Consider the following 20,505-nt stretch of genomic DNA (forward strand, 5'->3'; position numbering starts at 1 on the left):
GAAGACACATATAAGAACACTCATGATCTCATGTGGCATACATATGTAATTTACACAACCACACACACAATACATACACACAATTACAATTATTATGTTGGTTTTTGTCATTTATTCATCAAACACCACTGTTAACTTGTTTGTGGTTTGTATTTATGACCTTATTCCTACATGCTGTTTGTGCTCATATGCATATTCACATTTCTTGTTTGCATATACACACATGCATGTACATGTATTTTAACCCAGGTGAGTGCAATCTGTGTGGAGAGTTTCAATGAGGCAGCGTATCGCCGACTCCTAGAGGACCTGGATCGACGTCAGGAGAGGAAATATGTCATTGACCTGGAGCCTGAGCGACTACAGAGCATCCTAGAACAGGTAATACTATTAAACCAAAAATTAACCATGCAGCTGCAATAGACAGTATTATTAGTTTTTAGTTGTGGTTATTTACCCCTACATTGCACAGTACATTTACTAAGCACAACATAGTACCGAGCTACAGCACATCACAAAACCAAAAAAAAAAAAAAAAAGCAATCCACGTGAAGATATTTGACTCTGATCTGGAACCTGAACAACCCTGCAGCATTTTAGATCATGAGATCACTGTAGTTTTATGTGGCTCTGTTACTATCACTGCGATTACTACAGACAGGGCAGAGATTGCATCACTGACCTGGACTTAACAGCACTTAACATTTCATAATGAGGTATAACCACACCACAGTGATACATTATTACCAGCTTAAAGCACAGTCAACAGAATAGACTGTGGTAAGTAATGAAAATGAGACCCTGTGAGAAAAATTTTAAACAATTAGAGTCAGTATTACTTTACTAATTATTGTAGTACTGCATAATGGTTTTTTTTTTTCTTCACTGTATTACTGGTGTCTGTCTGCCTGCTGTCTGCTCCAGTCAGCTAGTTGCCACAGCACTCCTTATGCTTTCTGACATCTGGAGAGAAAACAAGGTTTGAGATTTCCCCTGGAGTTCATAATGCAGAATGAAAAATGTGGCTTCCCCAACAGCCACATCAGTGTGTTATCACAGTAAAAACACCATACTGTCCACTCAGATGCAGATTTCAAGTATATATACACACACAAACACACACATAAATACACTCACAACCACATATAGTATGTGAAGACTCACACTCTGACACCTTACACTTGTCTGAGTTCATTAGATTATCTGTCTTGCTTGATGGTTGAGTCCTGAGCTCTGACAGGTGGCGCAGATGTATGTCTATGTCTGTGTGTTTATGGTGTATGTGTGTGCATGCCCTTTGACTCAGGTTTCAGTGTAACATCCCATTGGTTCTGCCACCTGTCATCACATCTGATTCTGTCTGCACATCTGACAAACTCAGTGACGCACACAGCTAAACACACCCGTGCACAGACTCACATACAAACTCCTCACACACATACATACAACACTCAGTAATGCATTAACATACAAAAACATACTGCAAGCTACAGGCATCACATACACCACCGTTTACAGTAAATGCACATACTGATACAGCTACACAAACACACACCAACAGCAGCATCCCAGACAGACCGACAGACTGTTTCTTAATTGGCTTCTGTGGTGAGTGAGCAGACAGACGGAAGACACACACATACACACACCCACATAAGTGTATACTGAGACAGGCGTACAGACACACGCGCGCACTCCCGTCACAGTGGGCTCTGCAGTGCTGGCATTGGCGAGTGTTCCTGCTCTGAGACAGAGACTGCTCTGTTTGTCTGCCCCTGCCAGCTGCGATCTGTGTGCAAGTGTGTGTGTGTGACTGTGTGCAACTGTCTGTCAGTATATAGCTGTTGACATGTGTGGGTGAGAGAGAAAAAAATGTGAGCAATTTATTAATTAGGTTTATGCACCATGTTAATACAACGCAATGTGCCACATTTCATTCCATCCAGATAAATAATGACCAAAAAGATTATAGAGTTCAGTTTTGAGTTATAACATAACTGCGATGACCATTTTGCATATGTGTCAATATGATTTTTTTTTTTTTAAGCAAACCAATTGATATTTCCCCAAACTGTATTTTACCAACTTTTTGTAATTTCACACTGGCTCTTGTGCTGGCAACTTGTCAAAATTGGATCTAGGTACCTTATTAAGGATACTACCTAGAGAAGTGAAATCATCCTTCTTACAGGATGCAGGGTTTTTTTCTAATTAAAATGGACCAAGCTGGCTAACAGAGCCCTAATCCAGACAACACTGCTGAGGCCCCTCTAAATGTTCCAAGAGTCTTGGCAGAGTCTGTGCCAGTATGGTACCAACGACCAGTGAAGTCCTCACAGGCTCATCCCTGCCTCTGCTTTTAATCAGCATAAGAAAATAACCACAGCCACTGCTGGGGGAAAGTACAGGAGCCACAGATGGGAGGGAGTCTTCTTTATTTGAAGTTTGACTCTCCTTCTCTCTTCTTCCTTGGCCCCTAAAACTTAATTAAAACTGCTATAAATCGATTTTGAATCCTGCATGTCCCCTGGTTTGCCACACAACATGAATATCAGTAGATAGCAAAGCAATGTTTTCTCACTCTATCTCTCTTTCTCTCTCCCTGTTTTTCTTCCCAGGCTGTCAGTGTGGGGAAACATGTAAAAGGCTACCATTACATCATAGCAAACCTGGTAAGAACTCTTAATGGCATCGCTTTCAGCTGTTATTTTGAGATATTTTTGCTACAGTGCTTTGACATGCCAGAGAGATCAGACAGCAGGTTGTTTGGATCCACAACAGACACACAAATATGAAGCTTTAAAAAAACACAATGTGCCATGGCACGCAATCAATACACTACTTACCCCTACACTGACATTGTTGTAGATTGTTCTGCAGTAATTAGCAGAAAAAAAAACCCACATTTCATCATCATCATGTGCCATATGCTGCCAGAGCCCCGTTGACCACTTATTTCCTCTGTGATCTGTTGGCAGTCAAACCTCTTACATCTCTGGCAGTGAGACTAGTCTGCTTCTTGATGTTCTCAATCTGTCGTTGCCTTCAAGCACAATGTGTTCCAGTGTGTCATCAGTTCTTGAGATGTGTCCGAAGTTTCCTTTGGATAATGGTTTCTGGAAGTATTAGTTTCCTGGCAGTCTTTTCTAGGGATGAAATTGTTGGATTTCCTGTCAGTGTATGATATCACGAGAATCTGTCTGTATGTCCACATCTCAAATACTGCCACAATCTTTTCATCAGCTACTTTAGGGGTCCATTTCTCACAGCCATAAAAGGCTACTGGCCAGACGTGACTCCCTAAGATCTTGGTGGCAGTGCTGACCAGACCATGTTTGAGAGTCCCATATTGTTCTTTAATATTCCCACCAAGGTGCCATTTTTCCTTTTGCTTCAGAATTAGTACATTACCATCTGTCTCTCCTCGGCAAAGTCACAGCTGTAGGATGCTGGCAAAACCCACATCAGTAAATGAAGTATTGCCGCCACCTTAATCCCTAAAATCTGTTCAACAGCAGTTCTCTCTAGGGCAGTGAAAAAAAGGGCCACTGAGCTCAGGTCAAGCTAGATAGGCTCTCAGAGCTTTTAGCAATTAGCATCCATCAACCCAGGATAACCCTCACATGTCTTTACTCTCTACCTCTGTCTCTGGCCCATATCCAAATGGATCCCTCTTCACCACTACTTCACTATGAAGTGTCACTCTGCTTGGAGTCACACTAGCAGCTGTGGAAGCCACTTCATATAAAGTAGGGGTATAAATAATCAGGTAAACTGTAGAGTATGTGGAGTATGATCAGTCAGCAAAGGTGCACACACTCTGTCAGAGGGTTTTGTTATACATTTCTACTCATCAATATCTGGTCTGGGGTGGTTTTTCAGTTTGTTTTTTTCTGTGCTTGCATCCTTCCATCTCTAAAAGTCTCTCTTTATTTCTTTCTTTCATGCTTTATCAGGGTTTCAAGGACATCTCTCTGGAGAGGTTCATGCATGGCGGGGCGAACGTGACGGGTTTCCAGCTGGTGGACTTCAGCAAGCCTATAGTTATTAAACTGATGCAGCGCTGGAACAAACTAGATCAGAGGGAGTACCCTGGATCTGAGAGCCCACCTAAGGTGATAAAAACATGTTGTCCCACCCTTAAATGTACAGATTGGAAACCTGTGCCACTACCTGAACAGATGTCATTTGAAATAGTATCAGTGGCGGTTGCAATACACACAAATGTTTGAAGTGTGCACACAGACACACACACACTCACATTTTGTGGCAGTGGCATTGGTTCTTCTTACCTGAAATTCACCAGAAAAGCCAAATATGCAGCTTCTTTTATTCAGGTAACCAGTCACAGGGTGATATGCTGCATTTGAACCATTCAGAATGTTATATGGTGCATTTAGCACAGCTTCTTAGCCAATCAGAGCGTGACCTCAGGATGTGGGAGAGGTGAATTAGCTGATCCTTGTGAGTAAATATATAAATTCCTCTATGATTGTCATGTAGTGTCCAGGTTAATGCGATGCATGCAGATTCTTCAGACTAAGGACTTCTTTGTAATGTTTGTGTGGCATAATATTCCTCCATGATGACTTCACTTCTTCCCTCTCAGTTTTTCCTCCTTTTTCCTCTCCCTTGTCCCTTGCCAGTTTTTCATCCAAGTGCACAATTTGATCCCTTGTATATGTGTCTCTCATACAGTACATCCCTTCTCCTTAATGTTTATTTTCTGTCACTATCCATGCCCCTTCTTCTGTCACATTAGTGTTCCTCTATTTAGTCTCTACCACTCCCTCCTTACTTCCCATCTCTGTCTTTGTCCACCTCTCCTCCTCCTTCACACCTCTATTGACCGGATACTGACCTGCAGCCAACTGCAGTTGATTTGTGCATATATTAACTGGAAATATGTCCACCTACCTATTAAAAATACATCACACTGCAGCTTTCCATCCCTTGCTCTCTGGCTCACACTCACATGCAGGCAGTCGCTTTCAAAAGATTCACACACACATTACGTAGTAACTGTAAAAGATGCTGTTGTATGTTGTGGAGTCCTTCAGTGATGCAAATATATATTGACGGTCATGTTCTTTCATTATTGGCATGTCATTTTTCATCCAGGGACCTGTGTTAATGTACTAATCATCATTTTCAGATTTACCTGATGAATCTTCATCAGCAGATGTCAGCTGCATCAATTGTCTCTTAAAGTTTACACAACATTTTGTGTGTTAATTGAGGTAACCTTATGCATTAACTATGCATGTTTAAGAGAGACAGACAAAGTAAACATGCTTAGATATAAATCAAGGCAAACACAACTTCAAAAACTAACATCTTTGATAAAGTACATTCATCCATTCTCTCACCATTGCAACCACAAAAAATGATGTTTTACCTTTGCCATTTGCAAACAAGGAAACAAGATTTTAATGATCTAACTCAATAACAGAAAGCCAGATATCTCCAGTGACAACAGATGCCTCCAAATCGCTTTAGGCTAATTGGTGCTATGTAAAAACTGAGCTCAGATAGCCTTGGGCCAACCCATAGCCTCAGGCCAAGTAGAACTAATAATGTGCAGTGTGCAAGGCACTATTGGGACTTTGGTCCCTTTTGCACCGGAGACTGGATTTTTGAGCTTGCTGCTTTTGGCCATCAATCAAAATCTCTTAACCCACTGATTCTAGGCTGGTGTGCCTTGAAATGAGCTACGGTGTGCCTGGAGATTCTGTTGAAATGTAATGAAAATGATCAGTGACCTGACAAAGTATTTTAACTTCATAAAAATTCAGCCACAATGCTTATGATCACACATATCCTCTATTTTTTTCACACATGTTCCCTAATTGCTTGATAAGAATATGAATAGGTTTATAACATCTGTGTTAACATATTTAACAGATGATGGGGCTGCCTTTATCAATATTTGTCCATGTGTAAAGCATTTAATGCTTGCCAGGCATCAGTGCAAAGCTCATAAGTTAAATATCTGTGTCCAAATGGATTTAAAGCTACTGTCTTAATCTTTTATTCCAATTTCTCATTTCATTTGACAAGAAGAATTAATGAAAGAGCTTTGTTTTTTTCAGTATCACACCTCCTCTGCTATATTATGTCCCCTGCAGTAAAGTGTATGGTGAGATTATTTAATATCATTAAAAAGCATAAATATTTAGCCATCTTTGCACTGGATTTATGAATCTCTTCATATATATTATCTTATTAAGCTGCACACATGCACAAGGGAAATGGCCACTTGCACAGTCACAAACATTTGGACACAAACCAGGTGGACTGACGGTATGATAGACGGACATTGCCAGCCCTAGAGCCATGGTGCTAGTGTGGAAGAAAAAAGAATGATTGAATAACTGAATGAAAAGATTTAGGCTACAACTTCTAATGCTTGCAACATAACTTTATCCCATTCAGGTTGGTTTACTCTGAAAAGTAAAGTATTTGGACCCTTGGTGTAAAGCATAAACACAGATATGTACATACTAAATGTACTACATACATTTTTTATAAATATTAGTTTCTGTGTGAAAAGTGCTACATGCTTTCTTCTATTGCATACATTTTTTATAAATCTGGTCTTTGGTTTGATAGGGAATTGTAGAGTAAACTTGAAACTGGCTGTACATTTTATCCTATTTGGGAATCCACATTTTATGAGAAAATCTGTTTTGACTTGGTGGATTTTAGCTGAACTTAGAGATTTGAAATGATCCTCGAAATATTATCCAGGATTTGGTGTTTTTAAAAGCCATTACTGTTTTCTATGTGTCCCGAAGGTGTTCCTGTCCTACCCCTGACAGAAACGACAAAAAAAGTGCTCCTTGGCTCAGTTTTGTTGTTGTTTTCTCCTTGATTTGGATTCTATAGTCGTCATCTGTCAGTCGCCTGCCTAAAGGCTTCTTTAGTTTCAAAGACGAGCAATGAAAGGAGGATGACATGGTTGTGCAGCCTTCCAAAACACGCCTTGTGGGATAGAAATCAAGGGATGTCAGTAAGAGAGAAAACTACCTGCAGAGGCGTGGAGAGCATCGGCAGAGTTTCTCAGCCGACTTCCCTCTTCCAACCTCCCCATTTTCATCTCGCCACTTGTTTCCGCCGTGATGTGAAGGCAGCCCACTGTGTGTTTGACTGCCTCAGTCTGTGTGGTACTGTGTGTGTGTGTGTGTGTGTGTGTGTGTGTGTGTGTGTGTGTGTGTGTGTGTGTGTGTGTGTGTGTGTGTGGGCTGGGTGGGGGTGTTGCTGCTGAGCGTGTGGTGCTGTTCCCTGCTGCGCTGTGTCTTACCTGTAATGAATTTGTCAAACAATCTGTCAAGACTACCACCACTTTTAAGAGTTTCATTAGAGAACAGATACTGATAATCTCTTTTATTCTTATTTGCTGTCATGATTCAAAGGTCCCTTCAAACACTGAATTTTTGTAATTTACTCAGACTCATTTAATGGGTCCCTGGGTATAGACACGTGAAAGGCCACCATACACACAGATTCAAAGTTTTTAGTCATTCTGAGTCTTTTCATAGTAGTTTGACTGAGTTCACAACAAGAAATATCAACAGTCACTTCAAACAGAGGCTCTGCCCAGTGCCCAGTCGGCCCGTGCAGTTAATTGCAAAGGCTTTATACATCCTGTTTTAGAATATAACCCAATGAAGCCACAGTTATAAATCTTGCCATAAATCTAAATTTCACCGTCAGTTGGAATTCCCTGATGAAGTAGAGTTAATGAATGGTTTTACAATATGATTTAAACACGTTTTAATGTCATTTTAATGGTCTTCACATCCTTCCCAGAGACTGTATTTGAAAACTATAAGCCTGTCTAAAACTGGCACATTTACAGTGATGTTACATTTACAGTGGTGTTGATTGATGTTCACTGGTGTTAACAGTGGAAGTCAAATAAAAGTCAGAGCTGTGAGACAGACTGAGGCACTGGTCAGCATGTTTGCATAATGCTGAGGTTAGTTCATATGGAGTTAAGATGGTTGGAGGTCTGATACTTTCTCATTTTAGGGGTACATTGCATAGGCCTACAGTTCAGCCCTGTAATAACAGCGTGTTCTACTTTGGCTTTGTAAGTCACAGGCACACTGTTGTGTCTAAACTCATGTAGTCCTGCTGAGTAAGGGAATTTGGATTTTTTTTTTCTTATGGCACAGAGCAGCAAAAAAATTCAGTGGTAATTTCTTGCTTTACAATGCCTCTGGGATTCCAACATTGAAATATCTGGGGCTACAAATGCAGAAACATTGCCTTTTAAGGCACAATGTGTTACTTAAATGTAAGTGAAAGGGTTAACTCACCACCAAAACTCACATTACATGAATGGAAAAAAGTTATGACTCTCAAGTTAATAAGGCTGATAGCTAAATTTGAGTTCATATTTTTGGATGTTAGTAAAGTTTGTAAAAACAGGAATACCACATGCCCATATTTATGTTTATTCTAGAAATAAACTAAATACTAATTTTCAGTCTATAATTTAAACTTTTATGTAGATATATCTCAGCTTTATTTGGCCAGAAAAATAAAATAAAATGAAATAACAGATTGGGTCTTCGGCTATTCTAAGCCCAGGATTCACCCCCATTACATTTTTACAGGAAACTTTTTTAATGGTTCTCTCATTTCAGTTTTTGCAATACAAATTAATTGTATGACATGATTAATTTCTGCCATACTATGCACTTGGAATGACAAAGAAATATTTATTTCCCTGTCAAAAAAGTTTCAAAACTCAAAACTGACAACATTTCTTTTTTCTGTCTCTTGCCTCTGTGTGTTCTTCTCCTATTCTATTCTTAAGTATACCTCGTCTCTAACATACGATGGTGTCCTTGTGATGGCTGAGGCCTTCCGTACCCTTCGCCGTCAGAAAATTGATATCAGTCGCCGTGGTAACGCTGGTGACTGCCTGGCCAATCCAGCTGCTCCATGGAACCAAGGAATAGATATGGAGCGTGCACTCAAACAGGTTGGCACAAGTTTGATGTTGTGTAATTTACCATGGACAGATTGTCAAACACTTAGGCAGATGTTCACAGATACGCACATGCACACACACACGCTCGCACACACACAGACATATGCACAAGCACAGTTAGTGGAGCAGCTGCCATGGAAAAGGAGAATATACTCCAGACACTATGTATTTTAAATTCTTGTTGGGACTTGAGAAGCCACAAGCCCACACATGTAAAAACATGCACTGCTATACTTGTGTGACTTTCAAGCACTTCTCAGGAACTTATTCTAATATTAACAAAACTAAACAGTAGCAATGAGCACAATGTGTCTTACTCTATCCTTAGCCTAGTTATAATTCTAACTTTAACTCAAGTTTTAACTTGAATTAGTTATAATCCTCAAGATCCTTAAGATAACCTCATTTTTGATACTGTTTTGTTCTTAGGTGCGCATTCAGGGCCTGACTGGGAACATTCAGTTTGATCACTACGGTCGGAGGGTCAACTACACCATGGACGTGTTTGAACTGAAGAGCAACGGACCACGCAAGGTAAACTCTCCACATAGCTAAGAAACAGAGATAATTTGCCAATGAACGTCATCAAACACACACTACGGTCAACGAATGAAAGCCAGTTTTTCCTCATTTCAGCAAACTGTGACTCCTCAGCAACTTACTGTTACTGTTAAAGGATGATCCCTGTGATTTTCAATGTGTGTTGCATTCATCTTGTTTAATGCCTTATGATGGTTAAATGTTAAAAATTAATACACATACTGCATAATTATCCCCCATAATTCTTAATTAATAAGTGTCTTCCCGCAATTCTAAATATCTGTAAATAACTGCAATTGAACCATTGCAGCTTGTGTTTTAATAGCTTTTTGGAGCAGCTCCCAGACAATCTTGGGTTACATAGAACTCTGCAGTGACGTAAATAAGGAAAGTTTAAGCATAATCATTCTTCATAATAGCAAAAAGTAGGAAGATGGTGCTCAGATGGGAAGTACTTATAATTTCTCTTTACTGGGGAAAAAAGCATGCATGTAGCACCTATAATAAAGAAGTAACACCATGTTCCAGCTTCTCAAGTGTTCCTTCGACAGCAATGTGTGTTTATTGAAAGTTCTTGGCTCTCACTCAATATCTCTCAATATCTTCTACAGTTCCAATGGGAAATTTGCTGGAGTGAGCTCATTCTGTTGACTTTTTTTAACTCTGTATTCTTCTCTCTCCATCTCACTTACCTTCTATTTCTTTTTTTATGTGTGTTTTATTTGTTTTTTGTCTCTATCCTTATTTTATTGTAAGCACCTCAAATTTCACATTTGTACACACTGTTCCATAAAGCCTGATTGATTGAATTATATTTTCCTCTTATTACTCTCATCCATATGCTCTCTCTTCCTTTCTCCCTCTTGTTTCTCCCAGATTGGCTACTGGAACGACATAGACAAACTTGTGTTGGTCCAGAATGAAAATGCACTGTCTAATGACAGCTCAGCGATGGAGAACCGGACTGTAGTCGTGACCACCATCATGGTAATGTACCTTCTGACTGCTTTCATTTCTACATAGTGTGGGTAATGTGTGATTGTCATTGTTAAAGGACAGCTTCACCCAAATCTCTGTCTTTTCAATTAATTTAAGTTAACCGTGGCTTTAAATCTGGGGTTTATTTGCCATAGTGGCCTCACAAGATGTACTGAGTGTCAGAAAACCAGGGGACACAAGTATAAAAAGGGAGCTGTGTGGCAGAATTTGAAAAATCAGGTTGGTACTGGATGAGCTGTACGAATTGAAGAGAGCTCTCAGAGCACAGCCAGGAGGGAGTGGCACTTGTCCAGCTGGAAGATTACACTAATGTCTCATTAGAAGGCAAATCTAAAACTGACCTCAGATCACCATTTAGAAGTGACCTCAGTCCAGTCTTGTCTAATGGCTTTCACATAGACACCGGTCTGCAGCCCAGTTTAATTATTCCTCTTTCTTCTACAAACAGGGATAAAGGGAGGGCTAATCGGTGGATTTGTGCACATCCTCTGCTTACATTTGATTTCACTTCACCCATCTGCAGCCCTTTTATGGTGGCCATTCCCTTTCTGTAAATGCAATCAGTCTAATTCAATTGGGCATGCAAAATGATGCAAGTGAAAGCAACTCAAAAGACTAATTTCAGCCCAGAGATAAAACAAGCCACAGATGCTTGAGCTTCAGTAGTTCAGGATTTTGTTTCAAGGCACATTGCTTCATCCAGAAACCTCATAAGTATGACCAAAATATCTGTAGTTGTGCTTGCTGTAGTGTCATAATGCGAACAAATATCTAAATGGCTGTTCAGAGATTTTGCTGTGATAACAAAGTAATAATACTTGAGTGCCCCCAATGGCTGGATACGGTAGTAACCAGTCAGGTCTGCACAGAGGAGAAAAACCACACATGCTGCAGGAAAGAGTTCAGAAAAATGAATTCAGCTGCACTAAATGTCCCCAGTGACAGAGCCCCACCTCCAGACATGCACACTTCAACTGGCAATGTATTAAACCCCAGTGCAGTGTGTGGTGTGGTGCCTAGAGCCAGGCCCAAGACAAGCAAATACAAACACATCAACACAGTCAAATAAATTAAAGGGCAAGTTGTTATTCTATGACAAAAGCTTATTTAGAATATGTATTATGTTAATATACCATTACTGTTAGAATATATCAGACTCTGTTGTTGTTAGTATGGCTGTTTGGCTTGTGGTTTTAATGGCATTCATTTTGTGTGGTTGTAAAAGAGATGAGTGTGCAAAACAGCATTACTGCATACGTCTTTTCGAAGTTTGTCCCTTCCTTGTTGCTCCCCTCCCATGTCTGTCTGTCATCTGACTTTCTCCAATGCTGCTATCCTCTTTCTCTTTCTCTCCCTCCCTCTCACTGTGTCTTGCTGTTTTTCTTTAACTCCATCCATCTCTACAATCCCCTACGCCCTTCATTTTTACCCCCCACCCACCTGCATATTTCTCTGTGGATGGTGACCTCAGCAGGCCTTGGCTAATGTTAGCTCAGCCACCTCCTCCTCTTTGCAGCCTCTGATGATGAGGAAGCCTCTGCTGCGACACTGATCCCGGGTCTGCAGACAGAGCAACAGACTGAAACAAAGACTCACCTGAGTCGCAAACCCTTGGGAAAGACAAAGAACAGACAGACTGATAGACTGAGTGTCTCTAAAGCTCTGTACAAGGACACAGTGTGCTGTTTTTGTTTTGTCGTGATGCCTTTTTTTCTTGTGTATTTTGTGTGAAAAGATGATTTTTTTTTTTGTTTTGAAGTTATTTCTTTGGTTAGGAGTGCTTTGCTATGCATTAACACAACAACAGGCACTGAGCCTGTGAGGCACTACGATGCCTTGCTCACTGTGCTCCTGTCTTCCTCTTGTGACAAAAGCTACAGTTGGATGAAAGCTCTGCGAGGGATTCAGTGGATGCTGTCAAGAATTGCACAAAATCACCGGACCATTGGACAGCCTGTTAATTCAGATTCTTTCACTCTGTTTTGAGGACCCCACAATCACCACCATGTTCTCTGCTATACCACAGAGCACCTGCAGGAGAAATTGCCTCAACATAATTCTTTTTTTTTTTCTTTCTTTCTTTTTGGGAGGAGAGTGACATAAGGGCAGGTCTTCCTGCATTTTGCAGCCCCTCACCTTTTGATACCACTCTCCCTCCATCCTCATCTTTCTGCTCCGTCACTCTGTAAATCTACTCAGTCACGCCTACTCAGTCACCTTTCCTCTTCTGTATTTCAGTTTGTCTGGGAGGGTTTCTGAATCCCCACATCTGGATGGAAGGCTAAAGTGAAGAGTTCTTTTAGTTTTGGGTATTCAACACTAGGTCCATTTGTCTGATGCACATGAAGTTTGACATTGAAATGACACACAGTTAATTATGTTTTAACCAGTGTTTGATAAAAAGTGATACACACACACATTTATAAAAACACTTAGTTGCTGTCGTGTCATGTACACACAAGCACCTTTACACAAATAAAACCAGTGTGAGTCAAATTCATGGATGGGGATTGATTGTTAAGCCTGTTTGCATTTGCCTTTACACTAACTCCTGTAGCCCTTGAGGATATGACAATCTCCCATACACACATGTAGATGGGAAGTGCAGTAGTCATGTGATCTTATAAAATGATTCTGATAAACAGAATTATATAAAGAGAAGACAAAATATACAAGCTGCTGAAAAATGTTCGCTTTGGAAAAATATATAACTATTTCAACTCTCACTGTGACTAACAAAAAATATTGTGGATGCTCGTTGACTGGCTGATTGACTGAGTAGCAGGTGACTCTGTTAACAGGTTGAATCACTGGCTCAACTGACAACCAGGCATCTTTTTGGCTGGCTGGTTTGTTACCTGGTAGACTGATGTACTTAGCAGCTGAGTGGCTTGTGACTGACTTTGTGACCGGCTGACTGACTGGGTGTAAAGCAGTTTTACTGGCAGGTTGACTCAGTGACAGACTAACTGACATGGTGACTAACAGGCTGGGCAGTGGGGTGGCTGACTGACTGGTCATTGACTCACTGGTCAAATGTCTGACTGACTGTCTGACTGCTGAACTGCCCTCCTCACTTTATGGCTGAATAGCCAGGAGATAATCATGCCGACTCACTGGCCAAATATGTGACTGGGTAGATGATTATGTACTGTAATTGCAGTAATTAATTAATTAATGAACTGACTGACCAACTGACTGACTGAATCAGGCTGTGACTAACCGACTGCCTGGCTTGCCTCTCTAGCCATCTGAATGAGTGCTCGCAGGCTGATAAAATGTCTCGGAGGTTGGCTAACTCGTTATGTGACAGTCTGGCTTTTTAAATGCTGATCTGATTAAGTGTCTGGTTGGCAGCCTGGATAAGTGACCGGACAGATAGGTGACTGTCCAGTTGGGTGCCTGTCTTTTTCGCTGCCTGGCTAACTGGCTTACATTGCAAGTCCTGTCTGCCTTTTTGGCTCCAGTGTGAAGTGTTTCATGTCTTATCAGCCCCAACCATTTGCTTCTACAAAGCTGTTCTCCCTCTTTCGCCCACCCATTTTCCCTCTTTACGCCTGTCTTTTCAGCCCATCCTCTCTCTCTCTCTCTCTCTTTCTCTCTCCCCTCCTCTCCATTTTTATTTTGTCATGTTCTCTCTTTCACTTTATCTATCTTTCTCACTTTCCTTTTTTCTGTTTTTTTCTATCCTCTATTCTCCCTGTAGCTATCGCTGTTTGTATTCTGATCTTCTCTGTCATCTTTCTTCTGTAGTTCCATGCCGCCAACACACCACACATCCCTCTCTCCAGTTGCTTTTCCTCCCATTCCTCTTCCCCACTCCCTCCCTTTCCTCTCCTTTCGACATCCTGATCTTTGCTTCTATTTTTTCTCCTCTTTTCACCTTCCCTTTTTTTTTGCCATGCCCTGACTCATGAGGCACACTACACCCAAACATGATGCTTTCTTCCCAGCAGTAACTACATGCACTAATATCCAGTACACACACAAACACACTCACACACAGCATTGGCATTACTAACTTCACACCGAGACAAAAGCATCTGGGGCAAACTGATAACAAACCTTAAGGAGGCTTTAAAGTGAAACGGTGCCACTGTTGGCAGAGCTCCTATTGGTATGTGTGTATCTGTATGTGTGTGTTTGTGTACTGTATAGTTGCTTACATAATACTAAATTAACTCAACAAAGTAGTCCGCTCTGATTTCAAACACTTGACCTTATACCATGATAAACCTGAGGGTAATTTGATGGAGGACGCAACAGAGATGGCTGCATTTTCCTTGTTAACGCAAATTAAGGAAATGATTTCCCTTGAGAATCAGTGATTTAAGATGAAAATTGAAGCAAAAAAATACCCTTTTCACTTTTCATGGCACCATCCCAGATATCACAGTCTCCCAGCATAGGATCAGGTTAACTAGTTTGGAGGTCAATAATCAATACAAAGCACCTATTTCTGCTTCTGACCTGTCTGGCGTTTGACAAAATGTCGTTAGTTGACTTCATTAGAAATCATCTTTTACATTTCGGCACACTATGTACAAATCTAAATTAATTTCTTGCCAAGAGTTTGATGAGAATATCAATACCACTCTCATATCTCTCAATTTAATATGTAGCTGGATATTGGAGCCAGCAGATTCGCTTAACAGAGGAATGGAAACCGTGGGAAACAGTTAGTCTGGCTCTGACCAAAGGCAATACAAAAATCTGTTTATCAGCTCACCATTTAAAACATTACATCTTGTTTGCTTAAAGCTCTGGTGTATAACTTTTTTACTACTCCTCTTGCACTAAGGCTTCAAGCCAGTTTGGCTGCTGGAAGACGTCGCTGTAGCTGACTCACAGGCTAGCAAGCTTCTGATACCTGCAGCAGAGATAGGGAGGGATGGGAGAATCATTTGGTTTTCAGTCTCATGCTAGTGCTATCTTGATTCCCTGAGCTTGTATGTTGTAGCTTAAATCTGTACAAAAAAGTGTAGAGTGACTTCTGCTGGTTGCCTGTCAATTTCACAGTAATGACAAGACTCTGTCGCCTTGCTGTAGCATATATAACAAGCTGATATGAAAGATGTATTAATCTTCTCATCTGTCTTTCAGCAAGAAAGCTAATCGTCACATTTCCCATAATGTCAAACCATTCCTTAACTGTCTGTTATTTGCCCAAGGATCTATTGTATATTTTAGAGGTATTGCATAATAATTTTTCTTTTTGTCCCAACCTGAAAAATGAATGAGAATCTTTGAATGAATTAACAATGAGTGAGATTACTGTATTACTCTTTAGTGCTGATTCCTTCTATCCACCTGATGGATTGATAAAGAATGTCTGTACAAAGACTCCAGATTCTTAAATATTTTATTTCTCTGTATCAAAAGCAACTCTGCCCATTACTACCGTATTTTAATGATTTTTAATGAATATAATTATGCCCATCTGGTTACACTATTGCCATTCATTCTTTATGACTTGCTTAAAAATAACCTGAGCTAAATATTTCCTCATCTTAAAGTCCAATTTATTAATTTGTAGAAAGTTTCTGTTTTACCTTCAACTTTGTTATTAGTTAGATATTTTTGTAAAAGCACACACCAGATATTATTATGTCATTCACCTGCTCCAAATCATATGTGCTTCAAAGTATGTTGTATGTCACAAACTGTAATGTCATATTTAAGGCCATACTATTTGATGGGTTTCTGGGCAGTTAACGTCCCACCAGCTTGGAAACCATCTAGTTTATGATTGCAAGACAAAAAAAAAAGAAAAGAAATCATACAATAACTTTAAATGACACTGAGGCTGTACTTAGAAATATGTTTTTCTGCTTACATCTTAATTTCTTTTACTCTTTATCCCTGCCATTGGCTGTGTTGATGTATTAGAGGGAATTTACTTGAAACTGTTTTGCTGTTCATTAACATTATGATTCATGTTGAGTCAATGGAATGAGCACCCCGGGACCTGCTAATGTCTTTGGTAATGACATTTTAGGAGAAACGTCTTTGTATGTTCTGACATTGAACACAATGGGGGCAGTTGTTTGCCTTTGATGACAACAAAGATGATGATAATGACGATGATGTTGGTGATAAAAGTGTTTGAGAAAATTTTTTAGCATAAATTATGTGTGGTTGTTTTTGGAAGCAATGTATTTTGTTTTAACAAATCTTTTACTGATTGACTGAATAATGGTTTGCGAGAAATATGTTAATGAAATGCTTTGGGTGGTGTTTTTTTTGTTTGTTTGTTTGTTTTTTGGGGTGTTTGTTTTAAAATGTCTATCTGTTCCTTAACTTTTCATATGTAAATGTAAGATCTTATTACTTGGTATTTGTCGTTATTTTTTCATGCACAAAGGAAGAAAAAGAAAACTTTTGACAACAGGTGAAATTGCGGCCTGACAATACATTTTAAAACTAACAAACCGTTAAACAGGAAAAAAACTGAGTTTAAACTAGAAGAGGTTGCAGTCATGTTAGCTGCTCTGTAAGGCTGCACTTTGATATAGCAGCTAAATGCTAATGTCAGCATGCTAACACACTTATTTTGGGTGTGTTAGCATGATGACATTTACTAACTATATATAAACCAAAAGCACTTGACGTATTTAATATTTATTTTTACATCTGGATACATGGAGGTCCATTAAATATTCAGAGAGAAAAGAATCTCTCCCTAATTTACCTGTTAGTCATTTACTGAACGGAAAGTGGGTTGATTTCTAAATCCTGCTTCCCTTTGTAGGTTTTGTTTGTATTGTTCAGTTTCCACTGTACGATTTTGTAATTCCTCTGCCTGATCCAGTCTTGCTTTCAATGTAATTCAGCTTCCTGGAATGAAGATTGTTGTGTCGATTCCCTATTACTTCTGTCAGAGGCATTTTATTGCTCATTTGACACCTTTTAGTCTGAAAATCCTCTTTAATTTAACTGTTCTTATTTTCAATGTGAATCAATTTCCTGAATGAAGAATCCAATACAAAATATGTTATCATTCTTTATTGTGTTTTATGATCTTCATAAACCATTTCATAGCTTGGGAGTGTTGGATATTATAAAAGCCTGTTTGATTAATTAGATGAGATTAGTCCTTGATTAAAAAGGGTTTGATAGCATTTTAATAGGCTTGGTTTCAGTTGGATTACAGGGTGAGCAGCCTTAGGCATAATACCATAACTCACTCCTCCTGATGGATATGCTGTCACTCAAAAGTCTGTGTGTGTGTTTCTTTTGTGTGTGGATATTCTAGCTTCCATAATGTGGCATGCATGTCTGCCTGTGATCACGCATGTCATTCCTAATACACTCACCATCTCACTAGACAACATTAAACTCTCTTTGCTTTCATCTATGTTAACTGCATGGACAGAAATCATTGTACCTCTTATCACACATTAACCAAAGCAGCAGTCTCCCTCGCTGTATTTTTCCTCTCTCTTGCACATTTCTCTCCTCTCAGCGTTAGTGTTGTTCTGAGTCAGGTGAAGGTCCCAGTGGAGTCATGTAGAGTCAGACAAAGGCATAAAACAAGGCACTACAAGTCAGAAATGTAAGATATAAAGCATCTACCTCAGACATGGCCTTTTAAAATCCAGCTGTAATATTTTTGCCATTTTATAAACTGTGCAACTGTTTCTATCATGTTCTGGTGGCTGTTGTGTTTTCCTGACAAGATAGTTTATCTGTGAGACATCTTTCTCCTTTAACAGTTTAAAAACATCAGAAATACACACAAATATGTGATTTGTAGACTGCCATCTGCCTTCATCTACAGCAGAATTTAATTCCGTCTGCAACATATGCATTTGTGTATTGTGTAGAGCTGTGTCCCTCTGGGTATGATAAAAAAAGTAATATAAGTTTCTTTTGAAAATATATACACCTATATTTTCCACAGGAATAATTCTCGTTGGTATCATTTTTCTCTCTGTATGCTTTGCCCTAGTGCAGTGCACAACCTGGCTCCTCTTGATAAGTTTTTATTTTCCTTTTTTTTTTTTTTTTTTTTTCAAAAAAAAGAAGAAGAAAAAGAATTGTTGGTGTCATGTTCCTCCAAACAGTTGTGTCTTTCTCCCCCTATGCTGGTTTTGTAGGAGGGTCCCTATGTGATGCTGAAGAAGAACTGGGAGCTTTACGAGGGCAACGACCAGTATGAGGGATACTGTGTGGACTTAGCTTCGGAGATTGCCAAACACATCGGAATCAAATACAAGATCTCCATTGTACCAGATGGGAAATATGGAGCCAGAGATCCAGAGACGAAAATATGGAATGGCATGGTTGGAGAGCTTGTGTATGGGGTAAGTGTGGATAGAAAATTTCTGGACTCTATCAGTTATTTTGTCCATTACTTTATGACAAATTATTTTATTATTTAGTCTATCTAGCATCAGACAAAATGAGAAGAATAGAATACCCATCAGAAGCCCTCAGATCCTAAGATGATGTCAGCAAATTGCATGTGTATCCATTTAATTCAATTCAATTTCAGTTTGTTTTTAGTGCTCATTGCCCAAAGAGTCTCTGGCACACCTTACAGGATAAAATACATTACAAACATTGGTTACTGTAATATAACAACAGGACTGAGATTAAGAAATTGAGATAATTAATACAACAACAAGAGAATATTAGTAGCTGTCAAAGGATAAATTATTTGAATGTTTACCAAACAGTGAAAATAAGCAGGAGCATACCACAGAGAAAAAAGCTGAGTTTTAAACCTAGGTTCAATTAAGAGATTATTTAATCACCAAAATCGTCTTAGATTAATTCAGTTGTCAACAGATTAATCCAGTAATTTATTCAGCATAAAAACACTAGAGCAGTGTCTTGTTAAACCCCCTTTATTTCAAAATCTTGTGTTCCTCATATCAACAGTCTATACACAAGAACCTGTGCTGTCACATATTCAAATTCATAAATACAGAATGAAAATGCACTGTATACACAGGGTAGGAGAATATGACAGGTTCAGCTTAGAACATACTGTAATGCAGTCCTGTACCTCAACATTTCTAATTTTGGGCACAAAATTTTGTTTGTTAAATCAACACTCCTCTGGCACAGCTTCAGCTTTACTTCAACACTGTAATCTTCACAGAGGTCATATGTACCGCAGGGCTATTACACTGCATTTAATGTGAGCCTGCTGCTGTGACCCCCACCATCGGCCATCACACTGAGCCGAGAAATGCTCAAAATAACTCTCATGTAGTGCATAAACTTGTCTGGAGCTCTGCGTCTCCTTGGTTACCGTGTCAGTTTCCTGCAGAGATGCTGTGTCTGGAAGGCTACACTTATTTCTTGAGAATTTGGCAAGCCAGCTAATTATGGCACTGTCGGCCATGCTCGGTCTGGGATTTCACATCGCCGCCTCAAAGCAAACTTTATCAACATGCAGAAGACAATGTCGGCCGTCACTTTGCGGAAGAGTGAAAGTGGAGACGTTGCTGCAGAACAGCGACAGAATTAATTAGCCTCCAAGAATCCGTACAGTGGAAGGTGACACAGCAGAACGACTGCATTGACTAATCAGGTTTGATTTGTTCCAAACACTCGCTGTCCTCTCAGACGATACAGAGAAGATTTCAGCACTTTGTCCTCTGTGTCTCTTCGCGCTTGCTTTTATATGTCTATGTCCCTTACTCTTATGTTTTTATTTTTGTGACTTTCTTCTCCTTTTCTTTCATGTTGTGTACTTTTGTCTCACACTTTCTAGCTCTAATTTATTTCATCTCACTTTCTGTTGTGCGTTGTAGGGGTTTTTGATATTCCTCTGCCCTCCACTCCCCTGTTTTCTTTCCATATCGCTTCTTATTTCCTTGTCTTTTTTTATTTTGCTGCTTATTCTCCTTATATTGTACCATCTTCACTCCTTGTAGCAAAGGATGTTATTTGATATGCTGCTTATTGTAGCCTCTTTTTCTGTGAGGACTGCAGACGCTGTTTAGACA

General features: G+C 39.6%; 1 protein-coding gene across 5 annotated transcripts in view; it reads left to right on the top strand.

The window, feature by feature from the left end:
• Positions 1–20,505, top strand: part of gria4a (glutamate receptor, ionotropic, AMPA 4a) — a 93,989-nt gene that overhangs the window by 40,345 nt on the left and 33,139 nt on the right. For all 5 annotated transcript variants that reach the window (XM_018681612.2, XM_018681610.2, XM_018681605.2 and 2 more), the window contains exons 5-11: positions 250–381; positions 2,619–2,672; positions 3,957–4,115; positions 8,828–8,995; positions 9,434–9,538; positions 10,421–10,531; positions 18,643–18,849. In XM_018681612.2, the coding sequence (XP_018537128.1) occupies positions 250–381; positions 2,619–2,672; positions 3,957–4,115; positions 8,828–8,995; positions 9,434–9,538; positions 10,421–10,531; positions 18,643–18,849 (936 nt within the window). The remainder of the gene's footprint in view (positions 1–249; positions 382–2,618; positions 2,673–3,956; positions 4,116–8,827; positions 8,996–9,433; positions 9,539–10,420; positions 10,532–18,642; positions 18,850–20,505) is intronic.

This window comes from Lates calcarifer, linkage group LG21 (assembly GCF_001640805.2).
Source record: "Lates calcarifer isolate ASB-BC8 linkage group LG21, TLL_Latcal_v3, whole genome shotgun sequence".
NCBI classification, from domain to species: Eukaryota; Metazoa; Chordata; class Actinopteri; family Centropomidae; genus Lates; species Lates calcarifer.